General features: G+C 38.5%; 1 protein-coding gene and 1 pseudogene across 1 annotated transcript in view; one reads left to right on the forward strand and one right to left on the reverse strand.

Moving 5' to 3' along the window:
* Nucleotides 1-674: 674 nt before the first annotated feature.
* The window catches only part of FAM177A1 (family with sequence similarity 177 member A1), a 24,818-nt gene continuing 5,085 nt past the window's right edge, over nt 675-20,407 (reverse strand). Inside the window, exons 2-5 of the mRNA XM_004698528.2 lie at nt 15,584-15,757; nt 7,999-8,065; nt 6,601-6,698; nt 675-1,355 (exon numbers count right to left, since the gene is read on the reverse strand). Coding sequence (XP_004698585.1) covers nt 1,137-1,355; nt 6,601-6,698; nt 7,999-8,065; nt 15,584-15,757 — 558 coding nt within the window. The 3' untranslated portion in view covers nt 675-1,136. The remainder of the gene's footprint in view (nt 1,356-6,600; nt 6,699-7,998; nt 8,066-15,583; nt 15,758-20,407) is intronic.
* On the forward strand, nt 16,058-16,409 carry LOC115868716 (annotated as a pseudogene).

Consider the following 20,407-nt stretch of genomic DNA (forward strand, 5'->3'; position numbering starts at 1 on the left):
ATATTTAGGAATTTCTTAAAAATTAGTTTTGTATTACATGCCCTTAATAAGATTTGTATCCAATACAATGGGTAGAGAAATAGCCAACCTGCTTCAAGTATAAACTATCCCTCCCTCACTATTCCTATTTCCATTGTTCCTTGTGCTATATTTTAAGGTGAACTCCGAGACTAAATCTTGATTCACAAATGCTTTGAGATCGGATCATTATGTATTACCATTTGAATAAGATAAATTGATTCCATAAATAGTACTTTTAACATGCTAACTAAATAACTACTGAAAAGAAGTATAATAAGATTAATTGATCACTAAAAACTGGAAACCGCCAGCCACTCTGCAGGAGAAAGACCAGGCTTTCTACTCCCTTACAGATTTATAATTTCAGAAACCCACAGGGTCAGTTCTACCTGTCCATCAAGAGTTGCCAAGTTGGAATCAACTAGATTGCAGTAAAGAAAACTGGAAACCCATCTTAATATTCAGAGGTGTTCTAAACTTCAGTCCTTGGGTGGTTTACGTGTTTAGTATTTTCAGAGGGACTCACAAGAAAAGCCTGGCAGGCAATTGACATCCAAAGAAATCAGCCATTAAACACTGGAGCACAGGGGGTGCCAAGTGGTCAAACATTCCATAAAATGAGGTTATTTTGAATGAGACAAAATTCAAAGTGCTTCCATCTTAATCCTTTTATTATACTCAGTGAGCCAGACTTAGTGCAAAATTAATAGCCATATGTAAATGCAAGGCAATATGAGAAAATCTAGGGGGGGGTGTCCTCATTTTAATTGAGACCAGGAAAATCAACTCCAATAAGACTTAATCAGCAATTTACCCATTTTACAAATAACTGACAAGTTTGATCTTTTTCAAAACTCTTCTTAAGAAGCAAGTAAGGCCCTAGACCTTCATTTTTAAAAACGTTTTGTTAATTCACTAATGTAGCATAATGCATAGTACAAATACACAAATTTCCAAAATGGCTTTTGACAGAGCCGAAGAATGAAGAAACATTTTCCTGTTATGGATAACTTAATAATTTAAATATAAATAAGTATATTAAGTCCCTTGGGATAGAGAATATGAGAGTTCATGGTATAAAAACCACCTCAAGATTTGAAGTTTGGTAGTCATTTCTACGGTGGGACGGAGACTGGATTTTGGTTTTGCTTGCTCTCCATAATGGCTTCACAGTCTCCTTCCATTTCGAAATTGATATTCACAAAGGAAGTAGAAACCACTGTTTCAGGTTGATCTGTCTGAACAACGGAATCAGCCTGCATCTGTTTCTGTTGTTCTTGATACTGTCTTTCAGCTTCTTCAGACATCCTGTTTTCTTCTTCTTCTTCTTCCTCCTACCAAGGGGAAAACAACAAAATTGTTGAAGGAGAATACTTTTTCTCCTACTGTCAGTCCCCACTGCCACCACCACAAGGGAGAGTACTTTTTCTCCTACTGTCAGTCCCCACTGCCACCACCACCACCAACAACCAGGTCAAAACATGAGTGTCCTGTCCAATTCAGCTTGGTCTCATTAAGACTTTCTTCCTTCACATAAGTATCATATAGCATTTTAAAGAAAATAAAGCTTTTAAAATATATATGGTATTAGCACCTGCTTATCTTAGGTAAGGCTTTGATAGGGACTATAGCTCTTTAGTTTTAAGGCTAATAAACTAAAAAATCAGCTAATACTACATATATTATTTTAATTATAGGGTGCATTTTCTGTCAACCTATGCAACTGAATAAGCTGGTTCATTTACTAAAGGGGAAGTATGGATATTATTCCCATAAACAGTCAACAGATCCACACACTGAATTGCTGCCCTCAAGAATTTTTTTTTTGCAACATGTAATCTATTTATTTAATTCCCTTTCTATTGATATGAATGTTACTAAATAACAGAAAGAGATGTTAAGGTTTTTGCTTTCTATTCTAAATCAGTGCCCTCTGTGGGGTTAAATTCTATTGTACTGATTTTTTTTAGTTATTCTGTTTCAACTGTATGCAAACACAATGTTTGTTAGGGGCCATCGAGTCAGTTCCAACGCATAGCACAACACAACAAAACACTGCCCGGTCCTGCACCACCCTCACACATGGTGCTATGCGGGAGCCCATTGCTGCAGTCACTGTCAGTCCATCTCCTTGATGGTCTTCTCTAGGGAGCAGTCTCTCCTGACAGCAGGTCCAAAGTATGTAAGACAGAGTCTCGCTAGCCTTGTGTCAGAGGAGCCGTCTGGACATTTCTTCCAATATTAAATTGGAGGACGTGTTTTGTTTCATTTTTTCAAAAGACAGGAAATATTCTTCTATTGTCATTTCCCCAAAGCCCTCAAGAATTTATAATTTAGTAGGGATGTTAATGTTTTAAAGGAGAGGAATAGCATTACAGAGCTTTAGAAAGGGCAAATAAATAATAGCTCTGGAAATATTGAATTCCTGGAGAAGGTTGACTGGGAGTTGAATCTGTCAAATGATTAGAACAAAGTGACCAGCTTATCTAGGAAAATCAATTGGGACCTTGTTTGAGATGATTTCAGGAGGTATTAACAGTCTAAATTAGGTAATGCACGCTAAACAAGGCTAGTAGTAGCATTTATTCCCAAATATTTTTTAAATCACCCAACATAAAATCAGCTGACTTTTCCAAAGTCATCTCCAACTCCCATATTGTGTCCAATGCACTTACCATTTTCCTTAGCATATAATCTCTCTTTTTGCCTCTATATTATAGCTTTAACTCATTTGCTTGCTGAAGAACAACACTAGTATTTGCTGCTTGCTCAGAAATATACACTAATGCTATTCTAGGCACTCATACTATGAGCTCACTCAGTCTGTACAGCAATCCTGAGCTATGGCTACTGCAAGTTTCATTTTAAGGAAGGAATAGAAGCTTCAAGAGGTTAAGTATGCTGCCCAAGGTTACAGGGTTAGTAAATGGCAGAGCCTGGATCAGACCCTGTGGCTCTCAAGTACTACAGGTTTGTCATTCTTCAAGGTTAAATTCACTGTCCTAACCTCTGTGTCTTAACAACTGGCACATACAGAATTCTACAACAGTACTTAAGGTTTTTGTAAGCCAAATCCACTTTCTTCCTTCACTCAGTCCACATGTCCTAAATATGAGGGGCCCCCCACCCAAATGGGATTTTTTCCCCCAAGCTATATATTTGGTTTTTTTACAAAACAATCTTATCACCTTCAAAGTACTCTCCATTTATACTTTTTTTTTTTTTCTCCATTTATACTTAATACATTTGTCAAATTTACAATTCCATTCTTGGGAACATTTTTCAAACTCATCTGTTTGGATGGCTGACATGGATGGCTGACAGCCCCTCCCTTATTTAATTTATTCCCTCTTATACGTCATCAAATCACTGTCATGTCCCTCTTCATTTGCAGAAACAAAAAAGTCACAAGGAGTAAGGTCTGGTGAATAAGGTGTGTAGAGCAACAGAGGCATACTGTGTTTTGCCAAAAACTGGCACACTGAGATGGCCACGTGAGCAGGTGCATTGTCATGGTGACAAAACCAGTCCCCCATCTGCCACAAATCAGGCCCTTTTTGTCACACAGTTAATCTTTCAAAACCTCTAAATAGGAAGCTTGATTAATAGTCTGACCTGGTGGAATGAACTCTGAATGTACTATGGAGTGGGCATATTTGTCCATTCAGGGAGCTGACAGACATCCAGAACAAGGTTTGTCATCAGTTGACATTTCACCTTTTTTGAAATGAGAAAACGACTTGTACACTTGGGTTTTTCCCATAGCATGGTCATTGTAAGCTGTGTTCAACATCACAATAGTGATTTTGTGGCAATTTTCCAGCACAGGAAACAAAATTTCACAGCCACACACTTCTCTTAAATCAGCCATCACCAAAAAAAAGTTCAAGAGAAACTGCTTTTACGAAAATATTCAATGTGACCAGAGAGAACCTTCCCAGGCAATGCCACTGGGTGCACTAACTCACAGTGAGTTGCTAGATGCTTGCCTAGCAGGAAAAATGTATATTACTAAAGCTCCTCATAGCGGAGCTTTTTTCCTTTTTTTGGCGGGGGGTCCCCCTTGTATAATGACTCTCTTGTTTTATCCTAAAAATGGAATAATTAAAAGAGAGCTGTATGAATACTGAACAAAACAGTGGATACTTACATAAGGCACCTCATATAGCAACTAGCAAAATCACTGAAAAAATAACTCTCTGCCATTGATTGAGTCAATTCTGACTTATAGCGACCCCCTAGAACAAAGCATTAACTACCAGAGGGCTTCTAAGACTACAAAACTTTACAAGAGTAGATAGTTTCATCCTTTCTCCCATGGAATGGCTCGTGGTTTTGAACTGCTGACCTTCCAGTTAACAGTCCAACACCTAAACTACTAGGTCACCTGGGCTCCTTGAAAAATAACAGTTGCTTTAAAAAAATATAAGGCCCTTCTTCCATTTTCCTAGGATTGTAAGCAATCAATAAATGCTTGATGAATTGGTAATTAAAATTTTAAAACGTCACAGTTGTTATGACAATTCTGACTTAAAATAGCTGTATTGACAGAGTAGAACTGCCCCTGTGGGTTTCTGGTGCTGTGAATCTTTAAAGGAGAAATCCTCATTTTTCTCTCATGGAGCAGCTAGCGGCTTAAAATTTATGCCTTTGCAATGAACTGCCCAAAATGTAACCCACGATGCCACCAGAATTACCACAGAGGCAGCAAAATCCTCTCCACTTTAGCATTTAGTAACTGGAGCAGCAAGAGAGCCTCAACTCAAACCACTTGCTTCTGGATTGCTTGGGGCAGCAGGAGACAGGAACCAAGTGTTCTTCCCCCTAATCCATAGTTGCAGGGAAGAGAACTAAATTTGAAGTGAGAAGATTTGATATTAAAACCAGTTCTTCCACGTCCTAGATTTGAAATTAGGCCAAGTTACTTAAGCTTCTCTGTACCTGGTATTTTCTTATATATAAATCATTCTATTCTCTGAAAGATTATGAGGATAAACAATAAAATGAGTACTTGAAAGTGCTTTGCCTGACATTTTAGCCATAGGAGAGATTCTATAAATACATTGTACACATACTTATGGAATGTCCACTAGGCACCAGGCATTAGTTTTGAAGTTCTCAAACTGAACATAAGAAAAAAAATCATTGTACCTGTAAAGATTATAATAGGCACATCACATAGAATAAATAAGAACATAAGTCACAGAGTATGTTAGAACCCAAAATAGTTGATGTCAAATAGAACTCTGCTCCAGGGGTTCAAAACACATCACCAGACTTCTGTCCATACAAGTGCTGAACCGTTTGCACTGCTCAGGGCCCCTACGCAGAACATTAAAAAGTGTGAAGCATGGGGAAAAGCAAGCAAGCAGGATAAGGGCACTGGAAGTACAGGTGAGGTAAAGGTTGTGTGTGTGGTGGTGGGAAGGGGGTGGGTTCTAATTCTAAGGGTGGTCAAGTCAACTTTACTGAGGCAACAAGTGAGCAAAGATGTAAAGGTGAGGCAATCAGCTATCTATGGAAAAAGCTCCTGGAAAAATCCCACTATCTTTTAATTCCATTGTCCACAAACTTTTTTGAAGCTCCTCTCATAAGTACGAAGGAAGGACATTCCAGGAAGAAGAACCAGCAGTGCAGAGTTTAAGTGTAAGAAACAGCACATCACCGTGACCAGGACACACCAGCGAGTGTGTCGTAGGGACGTTAGAGCGTAACATCCAGAGAAGCTGTGTGAAGCGGAGGAGCCAGGGCGTGAGTGAAACAAAGACCCTTAGAAGCACTCCACAATGTTACAGAGCTGATTCCCTTGACTCCTGACCTCAGAGACCCAAAATGACGGGACATAAATACTGACTTTCCGCTTGATGCTTTAAGATGTCAAAGTGATCATAACAATTTCTTATCCTGTTCTAATGAGTAACTCGTTTCTTCGAATCTTTTGCATACTATGCCAACTAAACGCATACTATTTGCTAAACACAAATAAACATATAGTGATAGTATAAAGTTAAGATTATTATAGTTGATTCATTTCCTAGGATAAAACCTAAAAAACAAATGTAAATTAAGAGCTGAAAATTTAGTATTAACCAGGCCAATCACATCCCAAGGTATACAATATTGATACATCCACTGTCAAATTTGCTCTATAATACCACTCACTGAACTGATGGGATTCAAATCTGTAGGTAATTCCAAAATCTGCTCTCTAATCACTACACTAGCCCCCTCACCTCCCTTTTCCTGAAAGTACTAAGACCTGACATGCATGTTGAGCACGTAGTATGCACTTCACTAAGGATAGTTTTATTCCCCCCCTTTGTTCTCCTTTCTCTATTTTCCTTCAAGCCTCACCACCCAGGTTCCTCAAGTTTTCTTGAAATCTAACTTAGTTCTGCACATAGGTCATAGAGAAACTGAGACATTTTTTTAAATCTATGTGAATTCTGGAGATGACCCACGGCACAGGAACGAAATGCCTGGTAGAAGGGAGCTCTTTGGAGAAAAGTTACGTTCACTCTGCACCCCCTCAAGTCTCCGCAAACCAGACAATTGAGAACATGCAAAAAGGAGACACACCTCCTTCTTCATCCGGTAATACTCATCAATGGCATATTGGTATTTTGGGGTGCTGATCCCCAAAACAGATGCAATCTTCTCTCCAAGAAAGTCACACACTAAAGATACAAAAGTTAAAATACTTATTCAACTCCACAAACATTTCTTAAGCACTTTCTATTGTAAGACATTCTTGGAATACAAATTTCGGTTCCTGCTCTCAGGGAGATTATAAAAACAAAGCCCATTTTAACGGTTTTATTAGCACTTCATTTACATGTCACACAATTCAATAATTCAATCATATCAAGAAAAGTAGTACAATTGTCACCATATTCAATTCTAGAACATTTTCTTCTTCTTTGTAGTCATTGTTATACGTGTCATTTTTTTTCTAATGGTGCAAAAATATACGAAACAGAACATTCTCCAGTTCCACAACTTCTAATTGTATAATTCAATGTTGTTAACTATACTGTTTGTGTTGTGCAATCATTATTGATATCCTTTTCCAAATTATTCTACCTCCACTGACATAAACTCAATGTCCCCTACATCTCATTTCTCTTCTGTACATCTTCCTTGATTTCTGCAAGAAGCATTAGTAGCTCCCTCTGGGATCCCAATAGTACTTTGTGTTTGTACTGCTTTTATAACACTTATTGCTGGGTTTTATAATGGGCTATTACATGTATTTTTCTTCAAAGAGAAGTACTTTTAGAGGGATGAGATAAGCATAGGGCTAAAGAGAATAGCTATACTACAATATTCACTGAATTATTACCATGTGCCAGGCACTGAAAGGTTAGGCTTAAAGAGGTTAAGAAATTTGCCCAAGAGGACAAAACAGATCCACATTCAAATTCAAGTCTGAATCTAAAGTTCATGCTTTTTCCATTACACCAAGCAGTCTGGCATGTATTGAGTGCTCAACAAATGTTGAATGAATTGCTATTCACAAAACTATAATATAAAGCAGAAAGTGAGAAAACCTATGGTGGAGTTAAAATTGGGATTTCTGTCAAATATGAAATAATCTTATCTCAAACTAAGAAGTAACATATACTACTATACAAATTAATTACAACTACAGGCCTGAGAACATATCAGTAGTGACCAAATGGCAAAACAGTTGCTAAAAGAAAGATTTTAAGAGCATGGAAATATATCTAAACTAATACAGCCATTTTTCAGTGAGCTATTTTGTTGTTTTATAACCCAACCTAGAGCTGAAGGTGGTTTAAGTATAAATATAAGTCAGCTCAATATACCAAGTATATACTCTGCTAGCCAGCTGTGGAGGTTACAGGGATTTAACTCTACTATTTCTCTTTCATTTTGGAAACATCTCACTTGGTAATGCTCCTGTTCTTGGAGCATATGCAGTAGATGTACAATATTCAAACAGAAAACCAATACCTGAGAGGGTCGATGTGGCAGCCCGAAGCATGTAAAACCATAAGTAGGGACCCCAGGTAAGTTTTGTCTGCAACAAGAAGTCAGGTTAGCAACATTCACACCTAAATTCATGCTTCAGACCAACATAAAGCAGTCAAAATAATTTACATGAAATGGTAGTAGGCATTTAGAGTATTGTATGTATTCTTTTTTTTATTATTAATCATTTTATTGGGAGGCTCTTACAAATCTAATAGCAATCCATCATTCAATTGTATTAAGCATACTTGTACATATGTTGCCATCAACATTTCCAAAACATTTCCTTTCTGCTTGAGCCCTTGGTATCAGCTCCTTTTTTCCCTCTCCTTCCCCCACCCTGCCACCCTCATGAATCCTTGATCAATTATATATTATTGTTGTTATTTCGTGTCTTACACTGTCATATATTCTACAGGCAATATTATAGATTACAACAAAATAATTTAAACCTTTATAGACAGAATTACATAAACACATTGTGAAACCACTTTATGCTCAAGAAAAAAACAAATAATAATGCAGCCACCAAAATGAAATTGGTAAATCATGGGCCGATTATTCCTGGTTGGTAAACCATTTTTTGGATAACCCAAGACTTCCTTGCTCCAGCCTTACTACCATCTTTGTCTTCACTGTTCATAAACACATCAGAGAGGGGGGTGTGGTCTACAGAAAGACCCTTAAGAGGTCATATAGTCTAGAAAACGTATGGAATAGTGGAGAATTTAAGATTCAGAAAAATCTAGCAGTGTAACTGAAGTCATAGCAAATGAGTTTTTAATGAGGGGTAAAATAAGGTATACATAAATGGCAAGATGAGATTTTATTTAAGGATTAAAAAGGGATTAGGTCATGCAATCCGAGACAAACTTGGTATATATTTGGTAAGCCAAGACCACTGGCAAAATGCAATCCATAATTAACCGTGGCTCTTTAACCTCATAGAGTACTTTCATGAACATCACCAAATGGATTTTATTTGCCTCTGTGGGTGAAATCAGAACTAGAGCAAGCTTCACTGTATCGGTATTTTTCTATACAAAAAGGAAAAAAAAAGTAATAGAAAGCAAACAGCCAAATACATTAATAAAGTTTTTAATATTGGTTCCCCAAGAGAGGAAAAACAAGGAAATATACCCATACTCATTTTAGTAAAAGAGCAAACACAAGGATATTTGTAATATCTGGGTAGAAAGAATAAAACGGAGAAAAAGAAACAACATATAACCCTTTCTTGCTGTGAAAAGTATGCTAATTTCTGTGGTCGTATGAAAAAGGAAAGACGTTACTTCCAAGGACTATGGTGCATCTCACCCAAGCCAAGATAGTCTCAACTGCCTCATCTGCATTCAAAAACTGGACAATGAATAAGAAACCCGAAGAACCCAAAAACTCAAAATCAAACTCACTGCCATCAAGTCGATTCCAATGCAGTGACCCTACAGGGCAGGACAGAACTGCCTCTTTGAATTTCTGAGCCTTTTAGAAACTTGAAGTAGATGGTCTCATCTTTCTCACAAGGAGCAGCAGGTGGCTGCAAACGACTGATCTTGTAGCTAGCAGCTCAGTGTGCAGCTCACTATGCCACCAGGGTTCCTTGAAACAGAAATGATGCTTTTGAATTACTGTGTAACCAAAGAATACTGAGTATACCATAGACTTCCAGAAGAATAAGCAAATCTGCCCGGGAAGAAGCATAGCTAGAATGACCTTCAGAAAGGAGGAGAGTGAGACTTCTTCTCACCTACTTTGGGCACATTATCGGGAGGGACCCATCCCCGGAGAAGGACGGCACGCTTAGCAGAGGGGCAGCAAAAAAGAGGAAGAGCCTCTATGTGATAGACTGACACTGTGGCTGCAACAAGCTCAAACACAGCCACAGCCAAGAATGGTGTCGGCCAGGCAGTATTTCATTCTATTGTACATACGGTCTACTAGTTGGAGCCCAATCAATGGCACCTAACCACAAGATTCCTGAAAAGACCTAGACCCTTTGTCTAGGTAGACCCTTTGTCTCCATTTACTCAAGAGTGATTATCCATGCAAACATAAATTCAACCAAGAAAAGAATGTGTGCTTCTGATTCCCTTGATCACATCTGCTGTACTGCCCACAGCCAGAGCAGAAGCAGCCCCGGACATGGGCGTAGGGTTATGTAAGAGACTGTTTAAAATGCGCTGTCATTAGTGCTTACTTTCTGGCTTACAGCAAATGAGACGTTGTTGAAAGGATAGGAAATGATTTTATTCTGCACCCCACGATAAATGACAGGGCCAAAAAACTACTTAGAAAATGGCTCTGCTTTGGAGGAAGGCATCTATCTCTCGGGACCAATGCTCCAGGGGTTGTTTCTGGAGAGGGCGCTTGCTCATATCCACGCTATGAGTAGCAATGAAGAAAGCGGCATGGAGAATCCCAAATGGCGTCCAACACTACCCCACAGTTAAGTAGAACTGACGCAGAGAGCCCTCCATTTGGACGCTAACCTTAGTGAACCCTAAGACAGTGGTTCAGGATCTATGAGAGAACCCTGCCACCCCTGCCAGCATCACCACTACCACCACACTGCTGTTAACTGTGGGGGAAGTCAGATCCTTGCTACTAGACTGCTGTCTCATCCCACAGTAGGGCTGGGCCTGCTCCCTGCTGCTGGGGACAATGGCCTACTACTCTCTGAAGCTTGGGACCATTAGCTTGGTTCCTGTAGGAGGGGTTTACACCTTACTGATAAGGGTTCCTATGGAGACCCAGAGACCATCCCCTAGACCACCCTCTCATTGCTGTGTAACCTATAGTGCAGCCCCTTCCTGTGACGTATGTCTTTACCTGTAATTAGTGGGCTGGATTGCCCCCAAAAGGTATATAGGTGTGAGTCAGCAGAACTGTCTGTCTCTGTCTCTGACTCTGAGCTCCTTGCTGCTCACTCCCTGGTCACTCCCCTCTCCCTTGTTCCCTTTCCCTCCTTCCCTTCCCCCTCTCTCCACGTGGACCACCTAGCTGGGCTGAGGTGAGCAATGTTGCTATGTATCATGCCTGACTGTATTATTGTATTATCTCTCATGCTCTCGATGACTTTAATATAATGCTTATATATCTCAACCGTACAGTTGTGCATTACTGAACCCAGAAGTAGTATTACTGAACCAGTGAGTTCAAGCAGCGGGTGGGAGCTGGTTCCCTCACCCTCCCTCAGCGTCATTATTTTTTTTATTTAATACTACAGTTAACAGCCCAACCGGGGCAACATCTGGAAACATCTGGAATCTTCCAAGAATCTTCTAGTTCATGGTATTAAAACTGAAATGTTTCATTCTTGTCTCTAGAAATTGAAATAAAAGCACTTTCCTCGCTACTAAGATCTATCTTTTCTTTTTGTTTTTAATTAACTTGCCCTTTTTGATTCTAAAAGCAATGCTTACTTACTGGAGAATTTAGAAAATAGAGCAAAGTATAAAACTAAATTGTCCACTTTTCATGACCCAGATACTGCTATTAACATTTTAGTGTATCGTCCAGTCTTTTTCTAAACATATCATTTGCCCCCCGCCCCCCAAAAAAACTATTGTTCTACTGGGGTTTACAGCACAGTTTCTTCTGTAATACTTGAATCCCTGAAAGTGGAATTACTAGGCTGAAGGACATAATCATTTGGAAAAGCCAGGCTTTTATTTATTTCTACTTTTTCTAAAAGCAAAAGAAACCCCCACAAAACTGTGACTTGACTATTTTACAAAAGAAAGCAGCACATTTATATGTGCATGACCAGATTACACATGTGCGCACCATGGAACCTCAGAGTTCACAGAAAAATAAAATGGAAAGATAAGGTCCCACATATGCCCACTGATGAGAAAGCTTCAAAAAGTTCTTGAAAAATACCATTATCTTTTCATTCAATTTTTCCACCAACTTTGAAGTTCCCTCATATTTGAAGAAGTTTAATTGGAACTGAATCAATGGTAAGGGAATTATAAGAAATGTGCTCCTTTTTAAGGCCCAGCAAAGTACAATCTAGTAAGTGGATGATTACAACTGTCAAAAAGATCTAGATCTCCGCATCCTATTCTCCATCTATCATCTGCCAGAAGTAGTATTCCTAAACCTTCCTTTTAAGTACCAGGTGGTTTGGCTTATTTTTTGTTTTTCCTTGGAGTCTGTTTTACAAATTTACAATTAAAGAACAGTGTGTTTTCAAGACGTGTTTGTCTAATCCAGTTTTTGATGAATTAGGAGAAAATTTCATAAATTATGATAGAAATTCTGCTCTTCACACTAGGTGACGCCAGAGCAGCCTTCAGGTACTGACAATCACTCCGATGGGCAAGTGTTAGCTATCAACGTTCTGGAAGATGGCACAGATGGTGCACTCAAAGTGGTTAATGAGGAGAGTTTAATAAAGGGACTATTTACAAAGATGGACACAGGGATTCAGAAAGCCATCAAGGGACAATACAATACCCCAGGGCTAGTAACCCTAAGGGAGCCACGACTTCTGCAGTGCCAGGAGGGACGAAGAGCAGTGACTGGGAGCCCAGACAGAGTAGTCAAACAGGCTGCTTCACAGAAGGCGCTGTAGGAAGGCAGTTACCCTTGGCTGAAACTAAAGCACAATATACTCATAGTCCATTAATGTTTAAAATTCCCCTAAAAAAAACTAAAGTAATTTAACGGTGAAAAACTGACTGTAGGTTTATTTTATGATCTACATTATTTTAATTTATATTAAGCTGTTTTTTAAAAAATGGTGACATATTATGTACATGCTATAAATTAACAAACCAAATAAAGTCAGTAAAAAGTAAGGGAAAGAAATTGTTCTCTCTTAGCAAAAGGTTTAAGTAATTGCTATTGTTTAATCTGGCTGCAGTAGTCAGCAAGGATCATTCTACTTGCTAATATAAATTCTTTACAAATTACAGTGCATTTTGGTGTCATTTTTATTTAAAATTCAAGTGAAATAGCACTTTCCTCAGCTCCAGGCTTAGTGTTCAACATGCAGTAAAACCTGTTTTCTTTTTCTTTTTTTTAAGGTGTTATGGCGGACATCCAGTTTTATTTCTCCCATATGGATAATCGTCTGTATCAGCCCCATTTATGGAATGGTTCCTTTCTTTATTTTTTAAATTTTTACTTATTTATGTTAGCACCTGTTTTCTTAAGTCACTGTACTTGCAAAGAACTCACCATCAACAAAGACTAATTTTCAAACTTCAAAATGGATATTTAAAAGCCTGCTCCATCATATATATTAATTTCATCAACTCTAAAGTGATGTTGAATAATACCTACAGGGAAAATTACGAAGTTTTTGTCACAGATTTTCAATATTTAAAGAAACCTGAAGTAAGATTTCTTGAGCTCCTTATAATTTTATATTTTCTGTTAATTAATATAGCTTACATGAATAAAGAACTTAATCATTTTCTAATGAGTTTTCCTCTGTATCCTCTCATTTAAATGTCAAACACAACTGTGAATGTAGATAGGAAAATGTTATTTCATTTTTGTTTATAATCATGGAACATGAAATGAGAATTGTGTCTGCTCATAATTAATACTGAAACCAAGCTTCTGACTTCCCAAACTAAAGGAAATACAGTGAACCCTCGCCACTTCGCTCTTCGACTTCCGCGCTTCACTCTATCGCGGTTTTTGCGTAACAGCGCATGCGCCGTCATTACTGCCACTGATTGGCTCATACTGTACACGCTTCTGTCTGCATCGCTACGTATCGGAGCTACGTATCAGATGCATTTTTGCTTTTGTACAGTGTACTGTAATTGTTTGCGATTTTTAAGAAATTTTATCTAAGCCCTATGATGGCTCCTAAACGAGCTGCTTCTTCTAAGCCTTCTGACAATAAAAATAAGCGCCAGAGGAAGATGCTCACCATCCAGGAAAAGGTAAAACTTTTGGATATGATCAAAGATGGCAAGAAAATCGTGGAGGTTGCACGCCATTTCGACTTGAATGAGTCTTCCGTTCGCTCCATCCGTTGTACTTCATAATATAATAAATAATAAATGAAAATTGTACCGTCCAAAATGTTTTACTGCATTTTCCCTTTTTCGTTTAATAAATTGGGTAATACGAGTGTAATGGTGACTAAAGGATGTTTTTTCATGTCCTCTATGCTCTAACTACTAAAATATTTGATTTACAAATAAGGAATCTTACTTCGCGGAATTTCATTTATCACGGTAGGGTCTAGAACCGATTAACCGCGATAAACGAGGGTTCACTGTACAGAAATTTTTCTTACCACCACCAAGGGTTAGGTTGGGCCCCCAAATTCCAGAAAATCCTTACGTGGATATAGTATATACAAGGTTATTTTAAGAGTAAATTTTTAGGAAAGCTATAAGGATGCATCACTATATGACTATGCCTTCTCCATCATGTTCAATGTAAACAGGGAAACTTTGAGACAATGACATTTAAAAACACACACGTGCACAAAGTTATACAGACAAGAATGCCTTCAGAGTATTTTTTAAAATAATTTATCCCAACAATTCTAGTGCATGAAGCATTTCTGTAACTACACCTACGTTTGGGCTTGCCTCCAGCGTCTATTATGAACAATCTTATAACTGTTTTCCAGAGAAGAGAATCTGGATCTAATTTTTTTAAACAGAAAATCTATTTAAAGCTAAGTCTGATGAACAAAGTATAATATTTTGGTTTTATGTCAAACATTAATTAATAATTCTCTAACCTATTATTATGCTTTATTTTCTTCATTACACTTTTTACTACCTCATATGGTATATATTTGTTTATTGCCAATCTTCCCACTAGCACCAAATTCAAAAAACACAATTCACCACCATCAAACCGATTCTGACTCTTAGGACTATCTTTATAACAGAAGAAAAACCTCATCTTTCTCCCAGAGTAGCTGGTGAGTTCGAAATGCTGGCCATGCAGTTAGTAAGCCACTGCACCCAAGGGCTCCCACTATCATACAAGAGCATAAATGTATTTGGTCTATTGCGGTAACACAAGTGTCAAAAACTACCTATAAGAAAGCCAATAAATATATGATCAACCAGACTCTCAACATGAGTAAACAGAAAGGCAAGACTACTTTTTAAAATAGTACATAAAGTCTTATAATTGTAAAGTCATCTTTTATAATTTAGAAATTCTCAAATTTAACTGGTGAGGCATATAAATTTAAAGAATGTAGATTCCTTCTAGTCAAAGTTGGGAAAAATAAAAAGAACTGACAACTTGTAAACTTTAGGTAGAAAATGCAGTAGTAAGGTGTTTTAGTTCAGAGTCTAACATTCACATGGTCTATTTAGTAATATTAATCTTATTGAAAATTATATAACCTTGAACCAAAAAACCCTGACACTCAAAACAGTTTCAAACTAGTGAAATACTGGAAATACATCCATCCATATTATGTAAGTATACTATGTTCTATGAAAATCAGAAAATAAAATTTTATAGTCAGAAGAGTATTTAAAACGTAAAAGGATCCTTCCATTCAACAATTAGAGCAGAAACTAGTCAAAACAACTGACAAAAGGAAAAATTGCAGCAGCAAACCTACCGGATCAACAGCAGGTAACACATCTTTTTTCTCGAGGCCATCGACTTCCTCCTCATCCGTGCTGTATTCTTCCATGGTTTCACCACTGACGAAGTGTATGACTCTCCGTGGGATTCTCTTCTTCTTTCCTATGACGCCAAGTTCTACATTTTCAAAGCCTCTCTCATTGTTCACCTACAGCAATAATTAAGAAAAAATTATAAAACTGAGAGCTTCAAAGTACATTAATTTTCTTTCATATTGCAAAATTTTGTTTTAATTCTAGGGAACAGAGAATCATAAACCAGTCCTTAAAACTTTTTTTAAATAAATGAAATGAACCATACATTCAAAAGTATGTATAGCATATATGTAAAGTTCAAAGAATAATAAAGAAATCATCTGCATATTCATCACAAAGGTAAATAAATAGAACTTATAATTTTTGTTTAAGGAAAATGCTAGCGCTCTGGCCTGGGACTAGTTTGCGGCAAGATGGCCAAACGCACCAAGAAGGTCGGGATCATGGGCAAATACGGGACCGTTACGGTGCCTCCCTCAGGAAAATGGTGAAGAAAATTGAAATCAGCCAACATGCCAAGTACACTTGCTCCTTCTGCGGTAAAACCAAGATGAAGAGACGGGCTGTGGGCATCTGCGCTGCGGTTCCTGCATGAAGACAGGAGCTGGTGGAGCCTGGACCTACAACACCACCTCTGCTGTCCCAGTCAAGTTTGCCATCAGAAGACTGAAGGAATTGAAAGACCAGGAGAAGCTCCACCATCTGAAACCTCTCTGGCCTGTAATAAATGGGTTAATTCATGTAAAAAAAAAAGGAAAATGCTAAGCAACTGAGCACTACACCTCAAGCCATAGCAATTCCATAGCTCATAGTAGTAAATACATGAGGGAAATCAATCATTTTAAAGAATAATGGCAATTATTTTATATGCCGAAGGAAAAACTAAACATATGTTTAAAATACATATACTTGTTTATGTCTATCAAGAAACTTGCATATTTAAGCTTACCTACATTTAAGCAGTCTAAAGATACAAGTTCTGAGGTCTTAAAGGCTTCTTTTCAAACAAGCAGCCATCTAAGTGAGATGTCAACCAAGGCCACAGGGAAGAAGCACACCAACACCTGTGACCCTAGGATTGTTAATGATATAATCCAATCCAAAGGAGAAATGGTGTCAGAGCTTAAACTGTGAAATTCTGGTTTGCAGAAGGCTATACGGATGACAGTGGAAGCCCAGAATTTACAGAATTTATACATGGAATAAGCCTTCAATGATTTCCCTCTGACTATACTTGAGGAATGGGAATAATCTACCAGACAGTGTTGTAAAGATGATTATCATAGATAGATCTGACTTGAATGGTAAAACCTTGATATTTGATTTCAATATGGCTTCACTTTGAGCTTGATGTGGTTTGATATTTTCTGTTTGCTTGTTTCAAATTGGGGTATATTTCTGCTACATTTTATTATTGTTGGTAGTGTTCTTGATTTTTGTATTTGTCCAGATAGACTAGAGAAACAAATTCATAGACACTTATATGTGTACAACAGGTTTATATAAAAGGGCAATTATATATTGAGAAAACATCCCAGCCCAGTCCAGATCAAGTCCGTAAGTCTGATGTTAACCCATATGTCCGACACCAGTCTACAAATTCCTCTTCAAACTCATGCAACACATGCATTGACACCGAATGCAGGAAGATCACAGACCAGTGGGAGGAAAGTCTTGTGGATCCAATGGCAGTGGAAGCTTCGCAGCACTGGCGTGGGTCTCCCCGTGACTTCTCTAGCTCGAGAGCTCTGGCTCCATCAGTGTAGCTTCCATTTGGCTTGTCAACAGGAATGTCTCACAGGGAGAATGTGTGTTTCGCCTCCTGGAAGGCAGGAGTTCCCAGAATCCCCAGAAGTTATGCCCACACAGAGGCTTCATTGGCTATGATGTGATTGACAGGCTAGACTCCACTTCGCTCAAGTTGACAGGAGATTCTGTAACTGCCACAATTCTCTGTTATATATTTTCCTATGTTCTTCTATGTATGAAACCCAGATCCGGCAAATCAATAGTGACAATAACTAAAATAAGGATTCCTTGGTGTGTACGGCAGGGAATGTGGAAGGTAATGGGGAATTGATAGTACAAGAAGGAAGAAAATCTTTTGAAAATGATTGTGGTAGTGATTATACAACAATGATATGACTGAACTATTGAATGGTATGATGTCTGGATTATGCCCTAATAAAATGGTTTGACAAAAATTACTGGAAGTAGAAGAAAGGAAAAATTAAAAGAATTGGGAATCCTGGGAATTTAACCATGCCAGTATAGTCTCTTTTATTCTTTAACTGAAGGAAAATGTGTGTCCTTTAAAGAATTTTTAAAGTTTAGGAAACAAAAGGAAGCCAGGAGTCAAATCAGGACTGTGCGGTGGATGTCTAATGATTTCTCGTGGAAACTCCTCTTACAACTGCCCTTGCTTGAGGGGGGAATAGGACGACTGTCATGGTGAAGGGCTCACTGTTGACGTTTCCCTGCCATTTTTCTGCTAAAGCTTTGGCTACTTTCTACAGACACTCTAACAAGCAGGTATTATTCTTCTTTGGCCTGCCAGGAAGTCAACAAGTAAAATGTCTTGAGAATTCTCCCGAAAGTGTTGCCATGACCTTTGCTCTGGATTGGTTTGCTTGTACTTTGCACTATTTCCACTTCTTGGTCCATTGCTTGGATTGTGCTTTGGCTCCATGATCACACTGATAAAGCCATCTTTTTTTTGTTCTGTTTTGTTTTAGTTAAAAGATCTTTTTATTGGGGCCTCTTAAAACTCCTTACAATCCATGCATCAATTGGATCAGACATATTTGTACTTATATTGCCATCGTTCTTTTCTAGACCTTTACTTTCTATTGAGCCCTTGGAATCGTCTCATTTCTTCCCCCTCCCCCTGCTCGATAGATTGTAAATTGTTATTATTTTCGTATCTCACACCAACCAGCTGTCTCCCTTCCCCTCTGGTTTCTGTTGTTCTTCCCCTGGAGGGGAGGGTGTGGTTATGTACCTTTAATTGCGATCATTTCCCCCATCTTTCCCTCCTCTGCCCCACTACCCCTTTGGAATTGCTATTCCCATTCCTGTTCCTGGATTCCGTGTGTCATGAGCTTTATCTCTTGTCTTATACTTATGTACACGTTACAGTCCAGTCCGGAGTGGGAAGAAGCACTGGGGTCATGATAGTGGGGGTGAGGAAGCCTCAAGGAACTATAGGTATGTTGTGTGATCCATCAGTGCTCTACTGCACCTTGAATGATTCATCCTTCCCTGCAACCCCTCTGTGGAGGGGATATTCCACTGTCTACACATGGGCTTTGGGTCTCCGCTTGAACCCCCATGTTCTCAACATGTTGTTTGTTGAATTTTCTGATGCCTATTACCGAGTTCTGGTGACACCTCATGATCGCACCAGCTGGTATGTTTCTTCCATGTGGGATTGTTGCTTCACTGTTGGATGGCCACTTGTTTTAACTTCAAGCCTCTAAGACCCCAGAGGCTGTATCTTTTAATAGCTGGGCACCACTTTCTTCACCACATTTGCTTATGCACCCATTTTGTCTTCAGCGATTGTGTGTTTGTGTGTGGGGAAACATAACAAAATGCCAGTCTGTTAGAACAAAATGTTCTTGTATTGAGGGAGGGTATGAGCTGGGGCCCAAGGCCTGTCCGCAGCCTCAGTGTATTGCCTTATAAATATATGTACACAGGCCGATACCTCTACTTTTGTGGATTAATGTTATTTACATACATACGTACATACCTCTGTTAATACCTCTGTCTAGACCTTTGCTTCCTAGAGCCTTCCTCTGTTTCCTTTTGCCTCCTCCTGCCTCACCATCATGTGCCCTGTTTGGGTATCAAAGTGATACTGGCTCGATAGAATGAGTATAAGAGTTTGACATCCTTTCATATGTTCTGGAATAATTTGTGGAGGATCAGTGTCAGCTCTTCCCTGAATGCTGAGTAAAATAATATGCTGAAAAACTAGGCTTATACACGAGTATATACGGTAAGCAGATTCACAGTCTGGTTAAACATAAAATGTAGCATAATGTTAATTGATGTTGTATTGTGTAATTTCCTGTTGTTGAAACTACCTTTTAAAAAATGATTTTATTGGGGGCTCATACAATTCTCATCACAATCCATACATCCATCCATTGGGTCAAGCACATATGCACATTTGTTGCCCTCATCATTCTCAAAACATTTGCCTCCCACTCTAGCCCCTAATACCAGTTGCTCATTTCCCCACTTCCTCCTCCCTCATGAACCCTTCATAATTCATAAATTATTATAGTTGTCATAAGTTACCCTGTCTGATGTTTCCCTCCACCCTCTTCTCTGTTGTCCATCCCCCTGGGAGGAGGCAATACTTAAGATTCTTGTCATTGGTTCCCTCAAAACTACCTTTTAAGACCTTTGAATTTTATGTTAAAATGGTATGTGTATAATTTATAATGGAATTTTTTGTAAGAATGAAGTTTTGTAAAAATTCAGAAAGTAACTTTTATTCATAATTGTCATAAATTTTGTGCCAAACTGCTTCCAGTGTTACTCTTCAATGTCTCTCCTTGCTGCCAATCCCCCTCTCCCCCCACCGAAGTGGAGGTCATAATCACATGGCACAAGTTCTTTGCACAAATTTTCACTCACCAGTCTCTATCTTTAACATTAAGGCTAAGGGGGGAACAGACCTAGGTGCAAATAATTATAGGTTTGGTAGTAGGGTGGCAGGTGGACATTGGGCCTCCTCATGCGCACTCCCC

This window comes from Echinops telfairi, unplaced genomic scaffold (genome assembly GCF_000313985.2).
Source record: "Echinops telfairi isolate 266 unplaced genomic scaffold, ASM31398v2 ScPeMD7_18;HRSCAF=68, whole genome shotgun sequence".
In the NCBI taxonomy this organism is placed as follows: domain Eukaryota; kingdom Metazoa; phylum Chordata; class Mammalia; order Afrosoricida; family Tenrecidae; genus Echinops; species Echinops telfairi.